The sequence below is a fragment of the Erythrolamprus reginae genome, chromosome 5 (genome assembly GCF_031021105.1).
Source record: "Erythrolamprus reginae isolate rEryReg1 chromosome 5, rEryReg1.hap1, whole genome shotgun sequence".
NCBI lineage: Eukaryota > Metazoa > Chordata > Lepidosauria > Squamata > Dipsadidae > Erythrolamprus > Erythrolamprus reginae.
In genome coordinates this window covers 14,346,478-14,370,789 of record NC_091954.1, presented here as the reverse complement: position 1 = coordinate 14,370,789, position 24,312 = coordinate 14,346,478, and the positions used below count along the sequence as shown (strand labels likewise).

Here is a 24,312-nt window from a genome sequence, read left to right as displayed (position 1 = left end):
TAAAATAATAAATGCTTGTGCATCAGAGTCTCATAGATCTCATTCTGGCATGAACATATCCGCAAAATATGCACAATAGATATTAGAGAAGAAGTTGGCATTTCTTTGTACTCTTTCCATGCATGATCCTTTCATGCATGCTTTCGCCTGAGTGGAAGAGAGAGATCTTTGGTGACATTTGTGAAATCAAGTACGATTCCACCGGAACTTTGTGAAATTGCATTCAATGTTGCTGTTCCAGTTAAAAATACTCAATTTATCCAAATGGTTTGGAGTAATCTTTCACCCGGCCCCACCTGTGGTTCCCTTACCTTGTAACAACAATGCTGAGGGTGTTACTGGAAGAATCAATGAGCTGCATGGTGGTGGCGTGGGAGAGACCAGCGCATGGCTTTCCATTAACAGACACAAGTTCATCGTTTTCCCTTAGGCCCCCGCGGCATGCTTTACTTCTCTTGCGAATCTAAAAAAAGGAAAGTGAAGTGGAATCAGCAGTCCAGAAGTGCCCCATCACTTATTTAACTTTTCAACAGGGAGTGATAGAGTCTTGGGCAGAAGTCCAGCTATTCATATCTACAGGGTACGATAAAAATAAAATCAATACAGTGATACCTCGTCTTACAAACGCCTTGTCATACAAACCTTTCAAGATACAAACCCAGGGCTTAAGATTTTTTTGCCTCTTCTTACAAACTATTTTCACCTTACAAACCCGCCGCCCTAACCCTAACCGAACTTCCATTGTCAGCGAAGCACCCATTTTTGCACTGCTGGGATTCCTCTGAGGCTCCCCTCCATGGGAATCTCCACCTCCGGACTTCTGTGTTTTTCTGATGCTGCAGGGGAATCCCAGCAGCGCAAAAAACGGACGCTTCGCTGGCAACGGAAGTCCGGAGGTGGGGTTTCCCAGCGAGGGGAGCCTCAGTGAAATCGCAGCATCACAAAAAACACAGAGGTCCGGAGGTGGGGTTTCGAGGACTTCAGTGTTTTTGCGATGCTGCGATTTCACTGATGCTCCCCTCACTGGGAAACCCCACCTCCAGACTTCCGTTGCCAACAAAGCACCCGTTTTTGCGCTGCTGGGATTCCCCTGCAGCATCGCAAAAACACAGAAGTCTGGAGGTGGGGTTTCCCATGGAGGGGAGCCTCAGGGGAATCCCAGCAGTGCAAAAACGGGCGCTTCGGCTGGCAAAAGGGGTGAATTTTGGACTTGCACGCATTAATCGCTTTTCCATTGATTCCTATGGGAAGCATTGTTTCGTCTTCCAAACTTTTCACCTTAAGAACCTCGTCCCGGAACCAATTAAGTTTGTAAGACAAGGTATCACTGTATAGTGGCCATGATGGAGTGGTGCAAGTTGTGCCAATTTGTTGCGCAAAATAACCCTTGAATAACAAGTATATGCACACAGTAATGTTTATGAGAGTTATTATGGATAATTATTCAGCCATACACAGACAAACTAACTTGAGTTAAAGTTTACTTTAAGAAATAGCACAATCTGATAAAACAGTCCAGGTCATACACATAATAGTCAGAATAACAGTCCAAAGAATATCAAATTACAAAGTCTTCTTACTAGTTGTCTTTGTCATGTGCAGCAGCAGCCAAAAAGGCCAATACAATCCTAATCTGCATCAACAGGGGAATACACTCCAAGACCAGGGAAGTCTTAATACCACTCTACTACGTCCTGGTCAGACCACTGGAGTACTGTGTTCAGTTCTGGTCACCACACTTCAAAAAAGACATTGTAACTCTGGAGAAGGTGCAGAAAAGAGCAACCAAAATGATCAGGGGTCTAGAAACCAAGACTTATAAAGAGAGACTGCGGGAACTGGGCATGGATAGCCTAGAGAAAAGGAGGGCCAGAGCGGACATGATAGCAGTCTACAGGTATACGGGGGGTTGCCACAGAGAGGAGGGGATCACTTTATTCTCCAGGGCACCGGAGGAACAACAGCTGGAAGCTGACCAAGGAGAGATTCAACCTGGAAATAAGGAAGAACTTCCTGACTGTCAGAACGATCAACTAGTGGAACAACCTACCAGTGGACGTTGTGAACTCCAATACTCTGGACATTTTTAAGAGGAAATTGGACTGCCATTTGGCTAGGATGCTATAGGGTTCCTGCTTAGACAGGGGGTTCAACTTGATGACCCACATGATCCCTTCCAACTCTAACAATAAATAAATAAATAAATAAATAAATAAATAAATGAACAGTAAACAAAGATACCAAGCATATAAACACAGTTTAGCTACAACAAAGAACAGAATGTCTAAGAAAGTATATCAGAGAGAAAATATCAGATCAGAGAGAGAGAACCATGATCTCTAGCTCCCTCTTGTGGCAACCAATCAGAAATAGCATACAGTTAAAGCTATATACATTAACAACGTTAAACCTTCAGACATATATTGTTGGTTTATATCAGGGGTCCTCAAACCTTTTAAACAGGGAGCCGATTCACGGTCCCTCAAACTGTTTGGAGGCCGGACCAGGTAGGGAAACATGGTTTTACCACACAGTTGTCTTGTTGAGGGTTTGCCAGTCTTACAGATGAGGAAATGTACAGGTTGCCGATCAGTTTCCGGTCACAATTCAAAGTGTTGGTAATGACCTATAAAGCCCTACATGGCATCGGAACAGAATACCTCCGGGACCGCCTTCTGTCGCACGAATCCCAGGGGCCAATCAGGTCCCACAGAATTGGTCTTCTCCGGGTCCCGTCGACTAAACAATACCATTTGGCGGGACTCAGGGGAAGAGCCTTCTCTGTGTTGGCCTCGGCCCTCTGGAATCAATTCCCCCCGGAGATTCGATTCAAATTGTCTTTACCCTTCCTGCTTTCCGCAAAATGTTGAAGACCTATCTATGTCACCAGGCATGGGGGGAATAACTATCTCTTTCCCCCACCACCACCTTTTTTCCTGACTGTAATATATGAGAATGGTGTGATTGTGCAGTATGATTGCTTTTAATATCTATGGGTTTTAAATCTCGTTTTTTAACTCTATTGGATTTGTATTCTATGTATTGTATTGTTGCTGTTGTGAGCCGCCCCGAGTCTTCAGAGAGGGGCCCGAGTTGCTGTTTTCTGGACTTTGTTTATTGATTTTTCACGCCTTTGAAACCACAGCAGAGCAATGTGTGTGTGTGTGTGTGTGTCTCTCACTTCGTTGGAAGAAGAAGGGGTGTGAAGTTTCTTCACAGCTGCTAGCTAAGTACTTAATGACTGCTTAAGGGAAATTATACAGACTACCCGGTTGTTGAGTGCTCTTTGCAATACAAAAAGAGTGCTTAGTTTATTTTGAATTTTGTCATAAAGAACATTGTTTTGAATTTTCAAACGTGTGTGTGTCTGCAATTTGTACCCTTGAATTTTCGGGAGGCTCCTACCAGAGAGCCCGGCAGAACAGAACCTATTGTTCACAGTACCTGACGTCAAGACAAGAAGCAATGGATGAAAACTAAACAATGAGAGAAGCAACTTAGAACTAAGGAGAAATTCCCTAACAGAAGAATTTATCAATGGAACAGCTTGCCTCCAGAGGTTTTGGGTGCTCCAATCACTGAAGATTTTAAAGAAGAAATTGGACAACTGTTTCTCCAGAGTGGTATAGGGCAGTGTTTCCCAACCTTGGCAACTTGAAGAGATCTGGACTTCAACTCCCAGAATGCTGGCTGGGGAATTCTGGGAGTTGAAGTCCAGATCTCTTCAAGTTGCCAAGGTTGGGAAACACTGGTATAGGGTATCCTGTTCAAATAGGGAGTTGGACTAAAAGCCTTCCAGAGTCTCTTCCAAATATTTTATTCTAAGTTCTGATTAGGAAGTATAATAAAGAAGCCACAATTGATACAGTAGGATTGGAAAGTCTATTAACCAATCAAGCTAAAAATGATAATTAAAGATGCAACATTCAACTTTCTTTTAATTAATAACAACTTGGAGCAATTGTAATTTAGATTGCAGGGCCAGTAATATAGATTACACCACAGTGTAGTCTCTATTAAAAAGAAAAATCACCATACACACAACTATTAATTAAAGGGCAGGCAATTGACTCCTTAAGAGTTTAGCTTCACATCTGGCACCGTCCCGAATGTCTTCACAGCAAAAGTGTCACATCTGTTCTTATCAGTTTAAAATGGAGAGAAGAAGAAAGGGGAAGTATCTGTTTTGCGAGCTGTGACCTGGCTAGGAATTTGTTGGGCTTTGATCAGCCTCTGGGGTCCAGCTCCTGCTGCCATCCTAAAATAGCCGTAGCCCGTTCCATCTGCTGCATCTATTAGCACAAGTCCCAGCCTCCTGGCCTTTCTCAGTCTTTGCCCTTCCCCTGCATTTAACATTTTAAAAAAATGTGGAATGAGAACACGAAACCATGGATCAAGCAGCAGAGCAAGGCCTTACTCAACTTCATGTCCTTCTGCCTTTCTGTTCCTTCCTTCCTAACTTTCTGGACCTCACATCCAGGCTCTAAAGCAGGGTTTCCCAACCTTGGCAACGTGAAGTTATTTGGACTTCAACTCCCAGAATTCCCCAGCCAGCAGATGCTGGCTGGGGAATTCTGGGAGTTGAAGTCCGGATATCTTCACGTTGCCAAGGTTGGGAAACACTGCTCTAAAGCATGAAATTCAATTTTCAATTTATTAGATTTGTATGCCGCCCCTCTCCGTAGACTCGGGGCGGAAATGGTGAAGGAGAGGCAGGAGTGTCTCTGGCTAGGCCAGGAATGAGGTTGATTATACCCAAATTAAGGGGCGTACATAAGTGCACCAGAGTGCCTACCGTCCCCTGTCCTATTGTCTCTCCTATATCTTCTCTTCTAAACGTATATCTTTTTCTGCTATTCTCTCATAGTTATATTTCACTCCTTTATTTTCTCCTCTATTCCCCCTTTAATACATTATATCCTCTATAACCCTCATTGTGTATTATTGTGTATTGGACTAACTAACTCAGTGTTTCCCAACCTTGGGAACTTGAAGATATTTGGAGTTCAACTCCCAGAATTCCCCAGCCAGCATTTGCCAGCTGGGGAATTCTGGGAGTTGAAGTCCAAATATCTTCAAGTTCCCAAGGTTGGGAAACACTGAACTAACAAAACAAAACAAAACAAAACAATACAATAAAAATAAAAAAATAAAAAAATAAAAAAATAAAAAATAAATAATAAATAAAATAAATAAAATAAATAAAATAAATAAAATAAATAAAATAAATAAAATAAATAAAATAAATAAAATAAATAAAATAAATAAAATAAATAAAATAAATAAAATAAATAAAATAAAAAATAAATAAAATAAATAAAATAAATAAAATAAATAAAATAAATAAAATAAATAAAATAATAAAATAAAATAAAATAAATAAATAAATTAAAATAAAATCAAATCAAATGTCCCAAAGCCAGAGAATATATGAATCCTCAGGCAAATAAATGGAGCCAAGAACATAAAATTTCTTGTTATGAATGGCAAGAAAGGAATACTTTCTAAATAAACATAAACATAATACTTTTGATATAAATCTTTTGATATAAATCTAACAGATTCCTTCCTTGTGTCTCATTTCTATGTTTTTGTCTTCTTTATTTATGTATCTGTCTAAAATGTGAAAATTTCCTGTTGTTTCTTATATCCTTACAATTGGTAAGCATCAGCTATGCTCCTCCACAAGAGACTTAGGTGGGAGAATGAGACTCAACTAAATACCATATTTTTCGGAGTATAAGATGCACCAGAATATAAGACGCATGTTAGTTTGGGGGGAGGAAAACAGGGAAAAGATCCTGCTTACCAGGTATTCATCTGGCTAGTGTCCTTAGTCTGGTCAGCTTCAGGACATTATTTTATCCCCTGGTTAAGGGCTTTAAAAAATTATTCTGAGAGACTAGCATTGAAAGAGCTTGCAAGCCAGTAAGAGCTGGGAACATCATTAGCACCTGGAAAGAAACAGTCTGAGCAAGTAGAGCAATGGAAAAAAACCCTGCAAATATTTAGGGCTTGGAAAACATTCTTCTTTGCAGAGAGTAACAATGAAGGAACTTGCAAGCAGGTAGGAGCTGGGAACATCGTTAGCACCTGGTTAGGGCTGGAAAGAAACATCTGGAGCAAGTAAAGCAATGAGTAAACCCCCTACGAAGACAAGGTTTGGAATACATTCTTGGCAGAGAGTAACAGTGAAAGAGCTTGCAAGCCAGTAAGAGCTGGGAACATCATTAGCACCTGGTTAGAGCTGGAAAGAAACTTATCCTGAACAAGTTTGACCAATGAAAAAAACCCTGCAAAGACTTAGGGCTTGGAAAACATTATGTGCAGAGAGAAACAATGAAAGAGCCTGCAAGGTAAGAGCTGGGAACATCGTTAGCAGCTAGTTAGGGCTGAAACAAAGCTACATTCAGAGTATAAAATACACCCTAATTATCAGCCTCTTTTAGGGAGGAAAAAGGTGCGTCTTATACACCGAAAAATACGGTAGATAACATCATCAGGAGGTGAGTAGAGGAGGCACTGAAAATCAATTTAAGCAAAATAAATGATCCACATAGCGACAATTATAATAACCATGAATATACAATAATATGATTGACAAATATGGCAGTCTATCCCTCACAAGCCATTTGGATCAGGAAATCTATGCCCTGCTCAGCGTAAGGTTCCAAATTAAAACACCATCAACAGAAATTAGTTTTTAAAAATCTATCATCTGGCTTAGGCTTCAGAAATACAATAAATGCAAAAGTATTTACTTAGGCAAAATAACTCAAATTTACAGGGGAAAAAAGAAAATGAAAATTGGGTGCTCTCGGGTGGAGCTCCATTTTCACTACCCCACTGTGTGTGTCCCCCCACCCCTGGAGACAGGACAATAGACTAACCCATATCCATCATATAGTGCAACACAAAACAGAGTGGATTAAGCCAAATGCCATCCAGATGTGTAACAAGTTTCACATTGTACGGAAAATTAAGCTAGAGAAAAGTGCCGGGAAGGCCTCATGGAGCCCATGAATGAAGTCTCAACCTCCATTCATAGGCTAATTCTTACAAATAGCAACACCTTGGTGTAACCCAAACCAGAGGAGGAAATCAGGCAGGTAGGTCTTTCTGTGGCTACAAATAGTAGGAGGGAGAAAGAGGGCCTTGAATGAAAGAGAGTTTTTGAGAAAGGTAATTTTAAATGAGAAAACTATGGATTTGTGGTTGGTTTTTTAATCTAATATTTGGCTTCCTCTTCAGGTTCTTTCCATAGTGATTCTCATTTTCTTAGAGCAGGAAAATATAGATTTAAAATAAGAAAAATTGTGTTCCCTGTTTTGAATTTCACTTCTGTGTGAAAATGAGCAAATGCCGAATGTAATTTCTGTGGGAAAAGGTATTTTTGCACGAATCCCAGTGACCAGTTAGGTCCTACAGAGTGGGTCTTCTCCAGGTCCCGTCAACTAAACAATGTCGCTTGGCGGGACCCAGGGAAAGAGCCTTCTCTGTGGCAGCCCCGGCCCTCTGGAACCAACTCCCCCCAGAGATTAGAACTGCCCCCACCCTCCTTGCCTTTCGTAAGCTGCTTAAAACCCACCTCTGCCGCCAGACATAGGGGAATTGAGATAGTCTTTCCCCCTAGGCCTTTACAATTTTATGCAAGGTATATCTGTATGTATGTTTGCTTTTTATAATAATGGGTTTTTAACTGTTTTTAGTATTGGATTATTATTATATGCTGTTTTATTACTGTTGTTAGCCGCCCCGAGTCTGCGGAGAGGGGCAGCATACAAATCCAATTAATAATAATAATAATAATAATAATAATAATAATAATAATAATATTTTGTGATTGGCTGCAGAGATATAAAAATAGACTGTGACAAGAAGCAAACTGGAAACTTTTAGCGTTGGAGTGAAACTTTTTTGCTTACACTTTAAAGATTTTGGTAAAAAGTGAAAAAAGGAGAGGTGACAAAATAAGAGTAATTTATTTATTTATTTATTTATTTATTTAGATTTGTATGCCGCCCCTCTCCGCAGACTCGGGGCGGCTCACAAGTGAAAAAGACAGTTTGCGACAAATCTAAATTCCTACTAAAAAACATTTTAAAAACCCCATTTCCTAACACACATACATACACACATACCATTCATAAATTGTACGCCCAGGGGAGATGCCTCAGTTCCCCCATGCCTGACGACACAGGTGGGTCTTAAGGAGCTTACGAAAGGCAAGGAGAGTAGGGGCAGTTCTAATCTCCCGGGGGAGTTGGTTCCAGAGGGCCGGGGCCGCCACAGAGAAGGCTCTTCCCCTGGGGCCCGCCAACCGACATTGTTTAGTTGACGGGACCCGGAGAAGGCCCACTCTGTGGGACCTAATTGGTCGCTGGGATTCGTGCGGCAGAAGGCGGTCTCGGAGATAATACGAAACAAAGCAAGAGTACAAATGAAAGCAGGCTATTTTCACATGACACAAAGCCACAAATTAGCCGACCGTATTTCAGTTTAATTTGTCGTGTTGTTTGATTAATCCCATGTGTCATGCAAAACTTAGAAAAAAGAGCAAAACTTTTTGTTGGGATCAGCGTGCTATGCCAAACCCGAGGCCCAAGTAAATGTGAAACATTCTTGTTTCCATGACCTCTTAAGTATAATGGAGGACTCCTCGAATAAGAAGAGAGTCTCAAATACTCTGTGGAAATTTTCTCTCTAAAAACCAGGCCAGCACTGAGTCCGAGCCAGAATCCGACCCTTGAGCAGAGGAGGGGGCGAAAGAGAAGAAACAGCTAAGCAGCAACGTCAGGTGGCCACTGAGTACTGAAGTGCTCGGTTCCAAGAGAAAGACATGAACTGAAGGGCAACTTGACCTGCCTTTGCAGCTGAGAAGACGAGAGAGCAGCAACTTCCAGTACAGCTTGCTTGGGAGCAGTCCAGTGATGGGCTAGCAAAATTTTTACTACGACACTGTGGGTGTGGCTAATAATAACAAAGTGTTGGTTATGACCTATAAAGCCCTTCATGGCACCGGACCAGAATATCTCCAGGACCGCCTTCTGCCGCACGAATCCCAGCGACCGGTTCAGTCCCACAGAGTTGGCCTTCTCCGGGTCCCGTCGACTAAACAATGTCGTATGGCGGGACCCAGGGGAAGAGCCTTCTCTGTGGCGGCTCCGACCCTCTGGAATCAGCTCCCCCCTGAGATTAGGATTGCCCCCACCCTCCTTGCCTTTTGCAAACTTCTTAAAACCCACCTCTGCCATCAGGCATGGGGGAATTGAAACATCTCCCCCTTGCCCATGTTGTTTTGGTGTTAGATTGATTGTATGTGTGTTTTTTTAATATTCTGGGGCTGTTTTTTATGAATTTTTTAGTTTAAAATTGTAAGTGGATTGGTGGGTATTGGATTTGTTATTATGTACTGTTTTTACCCTGTTGTGAGCCGCCCCGAGTTTGCAGAGAGGGGCGGCATATAAATCCAATAAATCTAATCTAATCTAATCTAATCTAATAATAATAATAATAATAATAATAATAATAATAATAATAATAATATAGAATTGAGGAGAAGCAGCTAGAGAAATTAGTGAAATGCGAAGATCTAAAAATCAAGCTGCAATGACTCTGGCATAAGCCAGTGAAAGTGGTCCCAGTGGTACTTGGCTCACTGGGCGCAGTACCAAAGGATCTCAGCGGACATTTGAAAACCATCGGAATTGACAAAATCTCCATCTGTCAATTGCAAAAGGCCACTTTACTGGGATCGGCAAACATAATTCGCCACTACATCACGCAGTCCTAGGTGCTTGGGAAGCGCCCGACTGGTGATGAAATACGAAATCCAGCATAGTGATCTCGTTTGCTGTGTTGTATTGACATAATAATAATAATAATAATAATAATAATAATAATAATAATAATAATAGTAATAATAATAATAATAATAATAATAATAATAATAATAATAATAATTTATTAGATTTGTATGCCGCACCTCTCCGTAGACTCGGGACGGCTCACAACAATGACAAAAACAATATACAATATACAGCGTAACAAATCTAATAATGAAAAGAAAACATCTAAAAACCCATCATTTAAAAACCATACAACACAAGCATACCATACATAAAACTCTGTAAGCCTGGGGGTGATGTCTCAATTCCCCCATGCCTGGCGGTATAGGTGGGTCTTCAGTAATTTACGAAAGACAAGGAGGGTGGGGGCAGTTCTGATCTCTGGGGGGAGTTGATTCCAGACGGCCGGGGCCGCCACAGAGAAGACTCTTCCCCTGGGGCCCACCAGATAACATTGTTTAGTCGACGGGACCCAGAGAAGGCCAACTCTGTGGGACCTTATCATCTGCTGGGATTTGTGCGGCAGAAGACGGTCCCTGAGGTATTCTGGTCCGATGCCATGTAGGGCTTTATAGGTCATTACCAACACTTTGAATTGTGACCGGAAACTGATCGGCAGCCAATGCAGGCCACGGAGTGTTGGAGAAACGTGGGCAAACCTAGGTAACCCACAATAGCTCTCGCGGCCGCATTCTGAAGTTTCCGGACACTCTTCAAAGGTAGCCCCATGTAGAGAGCGTTGCAGTAGTCGAACGTATGCATTTTGTTTCAACATCTTTCAGTGCAAATTGGGTGGTCTGGGGTGGAGCTCCAAACTTTGCTACTGGAACTACGTTCCTGGCCGTTCCGGTATGAGCCCATCACTGGAGCAGTCCATCCCATGATGACAAAACGTTTAAATAATCAAGCTGAAACAGAATTTTATAAAATATGGGATAAAGTATATAAATGGTGAAATTTTAAAAATAGTGGTAAAATTATATAAGTAAGAATTTATAATTATTTGCATTTATTAATTAGAAGGTTAATTGTATGTATAGATGAAAGAATATTTAGAAATTAATATGACAATGTGTTCTTTCTTTCTTCTTCTTTTTAGTTATATTAAATAAGTAAATATTAATTAATTAATTAAATAACATGACAGTAATAGATAGAATGTAATAGTTTAAAAATAATAAAAGTATAGAGTCTTTTTTTGCAATATCACTAATATTAAAGTATTATTTTTTAATATTGTATTACTAATTTAAGTATTTTATGTTTTATAGATAAGAAAATCAATTAAAGTTATATAATCTATAATGTATAAACAACAGAGTTAAATTTAATAAGAATATAGAGTGAGCGTGCTATATTTCTGAATCGATCTGATTATAGTTAGGTATTTTTGGGAGTATTAGACTTCTATGATAAGCGGAGCAGTGGTAGCTCCTTGAATGTTGAATTTTATCTGTATTTGTTTGTCTATGAAAAATAATTTTAAAAACTTCTTTAAAAAAAAGGATTGTGCAATTTACGGTAATCCTCTTGTCAGCTGAATCCTAATGGCCTGGCAGAACTTTTTACCCAGGATTCTTTTCTCCCTTACATTTCTACTAAATCTGCACTTCTATTCTACTAGTTTTTCTCATCATTCCTATCACCCATTTCCTCCCATGTTGCCTGTATGACTGTAACTTGTTGCTTATATCCTAAGATTTTCATTAATATTGCTTCTTCATTGCTTATTTGACCCCTAAGACAATCATTAAGTGTCGTACCACATGATTCTTGACAAATGTATATTTTATTTTATGTACGCTGAGAGCATATGCACCAAGACAAATTCCTTGTGTGTCCAATCACATTTAGCCAATAAAGAATTCTATTCTATTTGTCCTGCAGACCTGCCTCAAAGAGCCTGATCAGTGAAGGGCTACCAAAACTTTTACTACCACGCTGTGGGCATGGCTTATGCAGGACGCCCTGCGTTTTCTTTCAACATCTTTCATTGCAAATTGGGTGCTCTGGGGTGGAGCTCCATTTTTGCTACCCCGTTCCCCCCCCCCATCCTGGCAGGTGCCCCCCCCCCCCCCGAGCCTGATGTTAATTCTGGACTGATGGTGGCAACAAATGGCTTCTACAAGTAGACTTTCACTCCATCCCTTTCACAACTCCTACAGATGAATTACACTTTCACAACTCCCGGTCCTCAATCCTGACACCCAAATGGGACAATGCGCATTTCCTATCCGTATTCGCCCAAAAATTGTTCTTAATGCAAATGAAGTTTTAAAAAAATACAGCAGTTAAAAGAAAAATAAGATCCCAGCGACCGATAAGGTCCCACAGAGTTGGCCTTCTCCGGGTCCCGTTGACTAAACAATGTCGTTTGGCGGGCCCCAGGGGAAGAGCCTTCTCTGTGGCGGCCCCGGCCCTCTGGAACCAACTTCCCCCGGAGATTAGAACTGCCCCCACCCTCCCAGTCTTTCGTAAACTACTCAAGACTTATTTATACCGCCAGGCATGGGGGAGTTGAGATAGCTCTTCCCCCTAGGCCATTGCAAGTTATGCATGGTATGTTTGTGTGTATGTTTGGTTTTATAATAGGGGTTTTTAGTTGTTTTTTATTATTGGATTGTACATGTTGTGTTTATTATTGTTGTTAGCCGACCCGAGTCTGCGAAGAGGGGCGGCATACAAATCCAATAAATTATTAATTAATTATTATTAAGATGGGAAAAGGAGCAGCAACAAGACGTTTACAATTCAGTAACGATTCTAACTTTAACTTAAATTGCATAAATGATGTAGGACAACAGCTGTAAATAGTTTCGTCTGTAAATCCCGGCTCATCCTGCCTTCTACTTTGTCTCATCAAGGCCAGGGCATGATGGAACACCTAAAATGGGATTAAACTAAGTCATAAACCATGATGACTCACATTTGTTCTAAAGATTTTGTGCATGGGGCGAGAAAAAGGTGTGTGGCGGGTTTGTTTGACTTGAAACTAAGGAGATATCATGAGGTCCTCGCTTATTGGCAGTGGTTATAAATTGGCTGAGATATCGCCACTCACCTTTTGCCAAAAAAAAGAACCTTCTAATTGGTTGCCAGTTTTCAGTGAGCTGCTAATTCTCTGAAGAAAAGGACTATCACTTCCACATAACTGAGATGGTGAGGACAATTCATTTATACTCAGCTTCATTTCAGTTCTTAACCCCCTTCATTTCAGCGACATTAGAGAACAGTAATAGTATATATATATCATATATACTTATATATTCACTCCTTATCTCTTATAATATCATATATATTCTCTCCCTCCCATCTACTTCTCTTCTTTTTTTACTTTCTATCTTATATATATATTACTTAATGTCTATTCTCTTCCATATGTATTGTATATTGGACAAAGAATAAATAAATAATAAATAAATAAATAAATAAATAAATAATACAAGTATTCTCTGTCCAGTTATTAAAGACAGACAATATATAAGGCTCTTACAGGTAATGGTTTTAGTATCAGTTGTAGGTTAGTTGCATGTTTATTATTAATTTAAATAGATCTACAGATCTGCTGTTGGCAGCTTCTATAGATTCATGGACAGAAAAGCAATATGGGAATAAAATGCATTTGATTGATCATTTCCAATCAATCATCTGATAGTTCACAGAAGAGAAATCATTAGACAGTACAGTGTAACTCTGATATAACCAAATAGTATGCATTCATCATAGGTTCTGTTAGAAACAATTCGCTTTTATAAGACAAGATGTTTATACTGCATTGGTTTCAGAGTGGTTTAATTTTAGGGCAATGTGGATATAATATATGCACACAGATTAATTTGATTCTGTGGCAGATACAGATCCAGTTTAAAAGTTCTCAAGGGGAAACAGTTTGCTAAACAATTTTCAGTGCACATACTCATCAGTGAGTTCTCAACATTTTTATTACACTATTTAAGACCAAAATACTCTGGAAATCAAGCAATATTGCCACTGCCTTTTTTTAAATTCCATTTTTGTTTTCATTTTTGATCATACATGGTTTGTATATTTTTGACTCAACTTTTTAAAACCTAGTAGCTTAAACATCTGAGTTTGAGTTGAAAGATGTAAATGGGTAAAAATGTTGCTTTAAATCATGAATTACAAATTTGGAAGATGTACTACTCATTATAGTAGACATTACTACGAAGAAAAAATCCCTTCTGCATAACAAAAATTTCAAAATACTTTTAAGATATTGCTTGCCATCTACTTTTTTTTAATAGAAGCTGTACTTATTTGGGATTAATTAAACCATTATTGGGAAGGAAAAACAGTAAATAAATTTTTCAGTAAAATTTAAAAATATCCCTTTGGGGCAGCAGTAAATTTGGGGTTCTTCTTTAGCGCATTACTTGATGATTAAATTTTAAAATATTGCTTGTTCAGCTAACGAAACTTAGTAACATGCAAATAAAAATGCTGGCTGCAGAGATCATACGGATCATTTGGCAACAACGATCCATACGATTATGTATTTGAAATTTAGAATAATTTGCATTTACATATATGGTCACTGGAATTTAAACTAAGAAGGAAACACGAATAGAACTACTGTAACAATATGTATATTAAGGAATATATTATTAAGGAATATAATGGACCTCTGTAACTCTCTGTAAACTTTACCTTTAAGCTTATTATACTTGTATTTTAAAAAAAGAATAATTTGCATTTACAACAAGCGGAGCTATTTAAACTCCAAGGGAGACTGTTGGTTGTCCTGAAAATAAAAGACTTGGAATGGAGTAAATGGATTCTCATCACTTCCCGCTGTGCCTGTGTCCACTCCAGAGAGCTAGAAGGTCCTACCTTGGATACCTGGAGGGGTCTGTCTTGTTCAGAGCCTCCCTGTAAGCGGAATCCCCAGGGGCCTCCTCCAGAGAGCGTTACAAGCACCTCCTCTTTCTCATCGGCTCCCATCACCTCGGTACCCCGTTTGCGCGTAGGGTGACGAACACCTTGCCTGCAAAATAAATCTCCAGCTCTTAGAGAAAGCTACTTGTCCATTGCTTCTTGTCCATTGCTGCAAGTAGCATCTACCTTCTCTTAGTCCCTCCCAACCTTTGAGCCTCTCCCTGCCCCACCCCCATCCTTTTCCCAGGCACAGTAAAAGCCCAACACCCGATACTCTTCCAAATGTCCAGCTGCTGAGCAGGCCATTGCCAGGCTCTTCATACCCCTTTTGGTAAGACGCCAGAGTTATTTGCACATGTATCTTGTCAATCTCACTCTCTGTCCTCTCCACCTCCCCGCGAAAGAGATCCTGGATGTCTCACTCCAGACTCATGGCTCAAAATAGCTCACCTCCTGCCTTTCTGGAGCTTTGTCTCACTCTTTTCCAGCTGGGGAGGATTTGATTTAAGCACTGCAATAAAACATGGAATTACAAAAGTTCCCGAAAGATTTTTTCTCTGCTGTTTACTTATTGCCCGCATTAAGAAGTTTGTTTCACCTGCATCAAAGCCGCCTCTGTTTCTTGCTGGGAGTGAAGTGGGCAACACATGAAATGACTGGACACATAGAGATTCAGTAGAATCTCTATGTAAATTCAGTCACATCTCAGACATTAACGCCCTTGAAAATGTCCAAAGATACTTCACCAGAAGAGCCCTTGAATCTGAACCGTGGGGTGGGTGGGTATGGGGAGGGGGAGAGAACCAATCAAGTCTGGCATGATTGGTGGAGGAATTCAGGGAGTTGAAGTCCACAAGTCTTGAAGCTGTCAAGTTTGAAGTCTGTAAAAGGTGTACATGGTGTTTTTTAAAAGTATACATGGTTTAAAAGGGTATACGTGGTTGTAAAAAGTATTCTGCTACACTGGTATTTTATTAAACAATATAATCCTATACCATTTGATTCAGAATGCTTTTTTCCTTGTTTTCCTCCTCTGAGCCGGGGTGGCGCAGCAGGTAGAGTGCTGTATTGCAGGCCACTGAAGCTGACTGTAGATCTGCAGGTCAGCAGTTCAAATCTCATCACCGGCTCAAGGTTGGCTCAGCCTTCCATCCTTCCGAGGTGGATAAAATGAGGACCTGGATTGTGGGGAGCAATATGCTGGCTCTGTTAAAAAGTGCTATTGCTAACATGTTGTAAGCCGCCCTGAGTCTAAGGAGAAGGGCGGCATAAAAATTGAATAAATAAATAAATAAATAAAATCTAGGCGCATCTTATAAACCTGTGCGTCTTATACACCGAAAAATACAGTATTTGTCTAATATGATATAGGGCAATGATTTTATTTATTTTATTTATTACTTAGATTTGTATGCCGCCCCTCTCCGAAGACGATGGTGAACTTTTTTTCCTTCGGGTGCCGAAAGAGTGTAGGCACACACTATCTGCATAATTCAATGCCTGGGGAGGGTGAAAACAGCTTCCCCTGCTCCTTGGAGGCCCTCTGGAGGCCGGAATTGGCCTGTTTCCCAACTTCTGGTGGGTCCAGTAGGCTTGTGTTTCCCCCTCCCCAGGCTCCAAAGGCTTCCCTGGAGCCAGGGGAGCGTAAAAACGATCTACCCCATCTCCCCGGAGGGTCTCTGGAAGCCAAAAACTAATTCCCAAAGCCTCCGTGTGAGTCAAAAATCATCTGGCTGGCCTACACATCACATTGGAGCTGAGCTAGAGCAATGTCCTACACATTGGCAAAAAGAATCAGAACTTCAAATACAAACTTAATAAACAAATAGATTCAAGCTTAACATTAACCGCTCCAAACTTGACTGTAAAAAATATGACTTTAGTAATCGGGTTGTCGAAGCGTGGAACTCCTTACCGGACTCTGTAGTATCATCCCCTAACCCCCAACATTTTACCCTTAGACTATCCACAGTTGACCTCTCCAGATTCCTAAGAGGTCAGTAAGAGGCGTACATAAGCGCACTAGAGTGCCTTCCGTCCCCTGTCCTATAGTCTCTCCTATATCTCGTATTTCTTCTCTACTATATCCTCTATAACCTTCATTGTGTATTATTGTGTATTGGACAAAATAAATAAATAAAATAAAATAAAATGGCTTGTGTGCCAGCAGATATGGCTCCGTGTGCCACCTGTGGGACCCGTGCCATTTATTTATTATTTATTTATTTATTTTATTTATTTATTGGATTTGTATGCCACCCCTCTCCGTAGACTCGGGGCAGCTAACAACAGTAATAAAAAACAGCATGTAAATCCAATACTAAAACAAATAAAAAACCCTTATTGTAAAACCAAACATCCATACATACAAACATACCATGCATGAATTGTAAAGGCCTAGGGGGAAAGAATATCTCAGGTCCCCCATGCCTGATGACAGAGGTGGGTTTTAAGGAGCTTACGAAAGGCGAGGAGGGTGGGGGCAATCCTAATCTCCAGGGGGAGTTGGTTCCAGAGGGCCGGGGCCTCCACAGAAAAGGCTTTTCCTCTGGGCCCCGCCAAACGACATTGTTTTGTTGACGGGGCCCGGAGAAGGCCCACTCTGTGGGACCTAACCGGTCGCTGGGATTCATGCGGCAGAAGGCGGTCTCATAGATACCCTGGTCCGGTGCCATGAAAGGCTTTATAGGTGATGACCAACACTTTGAATTGTGACCGGAACCATAGGTTCGCCATCACTGGTATAGGGTCTGCCTGCTTAAGCAGGACGTTGTACTTCCATGGCCCCTTCCAACTCTATTATTTTGTGTTCTAAAATATATATTTATCATGAATTATATGACAAAATATAAAACATACACACAAGCCGAAAAGTTGCCCATTTTTACTTACTTTGTGGCTCGAGCATATTCTGGATTTAACTTTTTATTCCATTCCATTCAATCATGTCTAACTTTCTGAGACTGCCTGGAGAAGTCCCTGCCGTTTTCTTGGCAAAATTTTTCAGAAGTGGTTTGCCATTGCTCCTTCCTAGGGACGTAAGGTGATGGGCATAAGGTTATCTTATTAAAATGACAGCTGCGAAGATTTAAAATGCTTTCTCCAAACTAAAGTCTCCCAGCTACAATACTGTACTGCTGGCAACAATCGAATAAAGAAAAGAGGGTAACCAGAGTTCTTATAAGTCTCATAATATATTTTCCTAGTAGTTTTAGAATGAAATGCACTAAGCATATATTCTGCAATCCCTGCAGAATCCAGAAAATAATTTGCACAACTTTGATCTACTTGCCTTTTTCTCACCAACCCAAGCAGTGGAAGTGATGTGCCGGTGCCTGGAGGCTGTTGGGGTCTGGATGGGTGTCAACAGACTCAAGCTCAACCCGGATAAGACAGAGTGGCTGTGGGTTCTGCCTCCCAAGGACAATTCCATCTGTCCGTCCATAACCCTGGGGGGGGAATTATTGACCCCCCTCAGAGAGGGTCCGCAACTTGGGCGTCCTCCTCGACCTACAGCTCACATTAGAGAAACATCTTTCAGCTGTGGCGAGGGGGGCGTTTGCCCAGGTTCGCCTGGTGCACCAGTTGCGGCCCTATCTGGACCAGGACTCACTGCTCACAGTCACTCATGCCCTCATCACCTCGAGGTTCGACTACTGTAACGCTCTCTACATGGGGCTACCTTTGAAAAGTGTTCGGAAACTTCAGATCGTGCAGAATGCAGCTGCGAGAGCAATCATGGGATTCCCAAGGCATGCCCATGTTACTCCAACACTCCGCAGTCTGCATTGGTTGCCGATCAGTTTCCGGTCACAATTCAAAGTGTTGGTTATGACCTATAAAGCCCTTCATGGCATCGGACCAGAATATCTCCGGGGCCGCCTTCTGCCGCACGAATCCCAGCGACCGGTCAGGTCCCACAGAGTTGGCCTTCTCCGGGTCCCGTAGACTAAACAATGTCATTTGGCGGGACCCAAGAGAAGAGCCTTCTCTGTGGTGGCCCCGACCCTCTGGAACCAGCTCCCCCCAGATATCAGAGTTGCCCCCACCCTCCTAGCCTTTCGCAAGCTCCTTAAAACCCACCTCTGTCGTCAGGCAAGAGGGAATTGAATTTTTTTCTCTTCCCCCTAGGCTTATAGAATTTATACATGGTATGCTTGTTTGTATGATTGGTCTCTTAAATTGGGGTTTTTTAGATTATTTTTTAATATTAGATTTTACATTGTTTTCTTTATTGTTGTTAGCCACCCCGAGTCTTCGGAGAGGGGCGGCATACAAATCTAATAAATAAATAAATAAAATAAATAAACCCAAGGACAGAGAAAGGAGGCTCTCAGCCAAAAACACTTAGGCTTCCCAGCAACATCTACAAGTCAATAAATAAACTAATCTGAGAACACTGAAGAGTGAAGGAAGGCTAAGTACATTGCAACTGAAATACATATTTGGAGAATGTGAAATTTCAGTTGCAACGTACTTAGCTCTTTGGGAGAATTTGACTTTCTTACAATTTTGGTTCACTTTAAGAATCCTTTAATTGTGAATCCCAATATCTGAGAGCACCAATACCAATAGCAATAGCACTTAAGCGGTTTACAGAATCAGCATATTGCCCCCAACCATTTGAGTCCTCATTTCAGCCATTTTGGAAGGATGGAAGGTTGAGTCAACCTTGAGACGGTGGTGAGGTTTGAACTGCTGAACTACACCTAGTAGTTAGCTGAAGTAGCCTGCAGTGCTGCACTCAATTGGAATTGGAAAACAAAGCAATGAACAGGAAGAAATAAGTAGATAAAGTAGATAAACACTAGCCCTGGCCTGTGTTATTAATCACTCAAACAGATAACAAGGATTTCTCTCTACATGGGGCTACCTTTGAAAAGTGTTCGGAAACTCCAGATCGTGCAGAATGCAGCTGCGAGAGCAGTCATGGGCTTTCCCAAATATGCCCATGTCACACCAACACTCCGCAGTCTGCATTGGTTGCCAATCAGTTTCCGGTCACAATTCAAAGTGTTGGTTATGACCTATAAAGCCCTTCATGGCACCGGATCAGATTATCTCCGGGACCGCCTTCTGCTGCACAAATCCCAGCGACCTGTTAGGTCCCGTCAACTAAATAATGTCGTTTGGCAGGACCCAGGGGAAGAGCCTTCTCTGTGGCGGCCCTGGACCTTTGGAACCAACTCCCCCCAGAGATTAGAATTGCCCCCACCCTCCTCGCCTTTCGTAAGCTTCTTAAAACCCACCTCTGCCATCAGGCATGGGGGAACTGAGATATTCTTTCCCCCTAGGCCTTTACAATTTACGCATGGTATGTCTGTATGTATGTTTGGTTTTTATAATAAGGTTTTTTTTAGTTATTTTAGTATTGGATTGGATTGTTACATGCTGTTTTTATCATTGTTGTTAGCTGCCCCGTGTGTACGGAGAGGGGCGGCATACAAATCAAATCAAATCAAATCAAATCAAATCAAAAATAAAATAAAATAAAATAAAATAAAATAAAATAAAATAAAATAAAATAAAATAATAAAATAAAATATAAAATAAATAAATAAATAAATAAATAAAATATAAATAAACAAACAAACAAACAAACAAACAATTAAATAATAAATTAAATTAAATTAAATTAAATTAAATTAAATTAAATTAAATTAAATTAAATTAAATTAAATTAAATTAAATTAAATTAAATTAAATTAAATTAAATTAAATTAAATTAAATTAAATTAAATTAAATTAAATTAAATTAAATTAAATTAAATTAAATTAAATTAAATTAAATTAAATTAAATTAAATTAAATTAAATTAAATTAAATTAAATTAAATTAAATTAAATTAAATTAAATTATAAAAGAAAAGAAAAGAAAATAAATGAATAAATGAATGAATGAATGAATGGTCTCACTGGATGGCATCTTTTCCAAAGAGAAGAGAAACTGTTAGGAAAAGCGTTTGGGGGAACTGCTTGAGATTCTACTGAAACCAACCTCCATTGCCATGATTCTATAGTCTGGATTCTGATCTCAGCACACACACACACACCAAATCCCATCAAAGCATCAGCAACATATCGCATCTCAGACATTAACACCCTTGAAAATGTCCAAAGATACTTCACCAGAAGAGCCCTTCACTCCTCCACTCGCAACAGAATACCCTACGAGACTAGACTTTCAATCCTGGGCCTAGAAAGCCTAGAACTAAGACGCCTTAAACAAGATCTAAGTATTGCCCACAAGATCATATGCTGCAACGTCCTGCCTATCGGCGACTACAGTGATCTCTTGATTAGCGCGGGGGTTACGTTCCAAGACCTCCCGCGCTAATCGATTTCCGTGTTATAGTGGTGCGGAAGTAAAAAACACCATCTACGCATGCGCGCCATTTTTTTTCATGGCCGCACATGCGCAGATGGTGGAGTTTGCGTGTGGGCGGCGGGGAAGACCAAGGGAAGGTTCCTTCAGCCGCCCAACAGCTGATCTGCTCCGCAGCGCGGAAGCAGCGAGGAGCCGAAGATGGGGTAAAGGCAAAGGGGAAACCCCATCTTCGGCTCCTCGCTGCTGCCGCGCTGCGGAGCGGATCAGGTGTTGGGCGGCTGAAGGAACCTTCCCTTGGTCTTCCCGCCGCCCAGGCAAAGGGGAAACCCCAAGATCGCTTGCCGCTTGCCGCTTGCCGTATTGCAGCTTGGAGCCTTGCTTCGCCTCCTTCGCTGCAATACGGCAAGCGGCAAGCGATCTTGGGGTTTCCCCTTTGCCTGGGCGGCGCTGGGGCCATGCGGAGCCGCTCATCTAGGGGGGCGTGGACCGGCAAGGTGCCCTCCGCTCTCTCTCTTTCTCTCCCTGTTACCGGTGTGGTATAAGAGAGAGAAAGAAAGAGAAAGGAGGGCGACTTGCCAGTCCACGCCCCCCTGGATGAGCGGCCCCGCATGGCCCCAGCGCCGGACTCCGCCGTTGCCTCCGCCCTTGTTCGGCTCTGCAGCTGAGAGGCCACGTCCACCCCCTCCTCGGTGTCCCCGGCACCCAGCGTCCCCACGCTGCCTCCACCTCCCGGTAATGCGCCCGACCTCTGCCTCTCTCTTTCTCTCTCATATACCACGCCGGCAACAGGGAGAGAAAGAGAGAGAGAACTAGCGCGGACTTATTTTTTAATTAATATTTTTTGAAAAACCGCGTTGCAGCGTTTCGCGCTAATCGAGACCGTGCTAATCGAGGGATCACTGTACTTCCGCTTCAACCACAACAACACAAGAGCACACAACAGATTTAAACTTAATATTAACCGCTCCAAACTTGACTGTAAAAAATATGACTTCAGTAACCGAGTTGTCGAAGCGTGGAACTCATTACCGGGCTCCATAGTGTCATCCCCAAACCCCCAACACTTTACCCTTAGATTATCTACGGCTGACCTATCCAGATTCCTAAGAGGTCAGTAAGGGGCGAGTACAAGTGCACTGGAGTGCCTTCCGTCCCATGTCCTATTGCTCTCCTATATCTCCTATACCTTTCTTCCATTCCTATATCTCTTCTTCTATTCTTTCGTTGATATGTTCTACTCCTATAACTTCTATTCTATTCTTTCTTAGATATATTTTACTATGAGTATCTCCTCTATAACCTTCATCACGTATTTTACTATGTGTATATAGATATATACCCACTAAAACCCTCATTGTGTATTGGACAAAATAAATAGATAGATAGATGGATAGACAGACAGAAAGACAGATAGTTAGATAAGATAGATAGATAGATAGATAGATAGATAGATAGATAGATAAGATAGATAGATAGATAAGATAGATAGATAGAAAGATAGAAGATAGATAGATAGATAGATAAGATAGATAGAAAGACAGATAGTTAGATAAGATAGATAGATAGATAGATAAGATAGATAGATAGATAGATAGATAGATCAATAAGATAGATAGATAGAAAAATAGAAGATAGATAGATAGATAGATAGATAGATAGATAGAAAGATAGATAGATAGAAAGATAGATAGATAAGATAGATAGATAGATAGGTAAGATAGATAGATAGATAAGATAGATAGATAGATAGATAGATAGATAGATAGAAAGATAGAAGATAGATAGATAGATAGATAGATAAGATAGATAGAAAGACAGATAGTTAGATAAGATAGATAGATAGATAGATAGATAGATAGATAAGATAGATAGATAGATCAATAAGATAGATAGAAAGATAGATAGAAAGATAGAAGATAGATAGATAGATAAGATAGAAAGATAGAAGATAGATAGATAGATAAGATAGATAGATAGATAGATAGATAAGATAGATAGATTCTTTCTTAGATATATTTTACTATGAGTATCTCCTCCATAACCTTCATCATGTATTTTACTATGTGTATACCCACTAAAACCCTCATTGTGTATTGGACAAAATCAATCAATCAATCAATCAATCAATCAATCAAACATTACTGAGAACCGAAGGGCAGAGAAACAAAAGGAAGAAAGATGGCAACACAGAACAGATGGGGTTCTTTCATCATGAGATTCATTACCATAACGAAAGATTCCAGGCAGGAGATTCCAGGTTGTAGCTCTTGAGAATCGAGAAAATGTATTTAGAAGATGCTTCAGAAAACTAATCCAGAGGGCTTTACGTTGAATCCTCTGGGGGCGGGGAAGGAGAAGGGGGCTCTGGAAAAAAAAAATACAAATACTGCATATTGGAATGGAACTGATACACAGAAATCAGTCACAGGATGTGGAGGCATCCAATAGTGAGCATTGAAAACAGGAAATAATAGGTCAGGCTTTTTACCCAAGGTTTCCAGTGACTCTGTACAAGTGGATGGAGCATTGGGAACAAACCGGACGAATTAGAAGTCTTAATGCCGGAAGGCAGATATGATTTGATGGGTGTTCCTGAAACTTGGTGGGATGAAACTTATGAGTAGAATGCCAGACTGAAGGTTACAACTTCCTCAAAATAAAAAGTCCAGACACAAGGAGGGGTGTATTAGATTAGATTAGATTAGATTTATTGGATTTATATGCCGCCCCTCTCCGCAAACTCGGGGCGGCTCACAACAGGGTAAAAACAGTACATAATAACAAATCCAATACCCACCAATCCAATTACAATTTTAAACTAAAAAATTCATAAAAACAGCCCCAGAATATTTAAAAAAACACGCATACAATCAATCTATGGGATTATATGGGAATTAAGTGCACTGATCCCAGAATCTAAGCCTCAGGGGTTTAGGTAAGAATTTTAAGATGGGGAAACAACTATATTATTACAAGACTATATATAGTGTTGGTTAGGACCTATAAAGCCCTTCGTGGCATTAGACCGGATTACTTGTGGAACCGTGTTCTGCCTCACGGATCCCAGCGGCCGGTCAGGTCCCACAGAGTTGGCCTTTGCAAGTCCTGTCAACCAAGCAATGCCGCCTGGCAGAGCCTAGGGGAAGAGTCTACTCTGTAGCAGCCCCGGCCCTCTGGAATCAACTTCCCCCCAGGAAATTCATACTGCCCCCACCATCCTGGCCTTTCGTAAAGCCTTAAA

General features: G+C 40.8%; 1 protein-coding gene across 2 annotated transcripts in view; it reads right to left on the bottom strand.

The window, feature by feature from the left end:
- SYNPO2L (synaptopodin 2 like) overlaps nucleotides 1-23,334 on the bottom strand; it is a 61,690-nt gene extending 38,356 nt beyond the window's left edge. Inside the window, exons 1-3 of one of the 2 annotated variants that reach the window (XM_070753942.1) lie at nucleotides 23,297-23,334; nucleotides 14,700-14,853; nucleotides 312-463 (exon numbers count right to left, since the gene is read on the bottom strand). In XM_070753942.1, coding sequence (XP_070610043.1) covers nucleotides 312-463; nucleotides 14,700-14,810 — 263 coding nt within the window. In that variant the 5' untranslated portion in view covers nucleotides 14,811-14,853; nucleotides 23,297-23,334. Of the gene's footprint in view, nucleotides 1-311; nucleotides 464-14,699; nucleotides 14,854-17,636; nucleotides 17,736-23,296 lie in introns of those variants that run through there. The other variant, XM_070753941.1, reaches the window with a different exon arrangement.
- Between the last annotated feature and the right edge of the window lie 978 nt (nucleotides 23,335-24,312).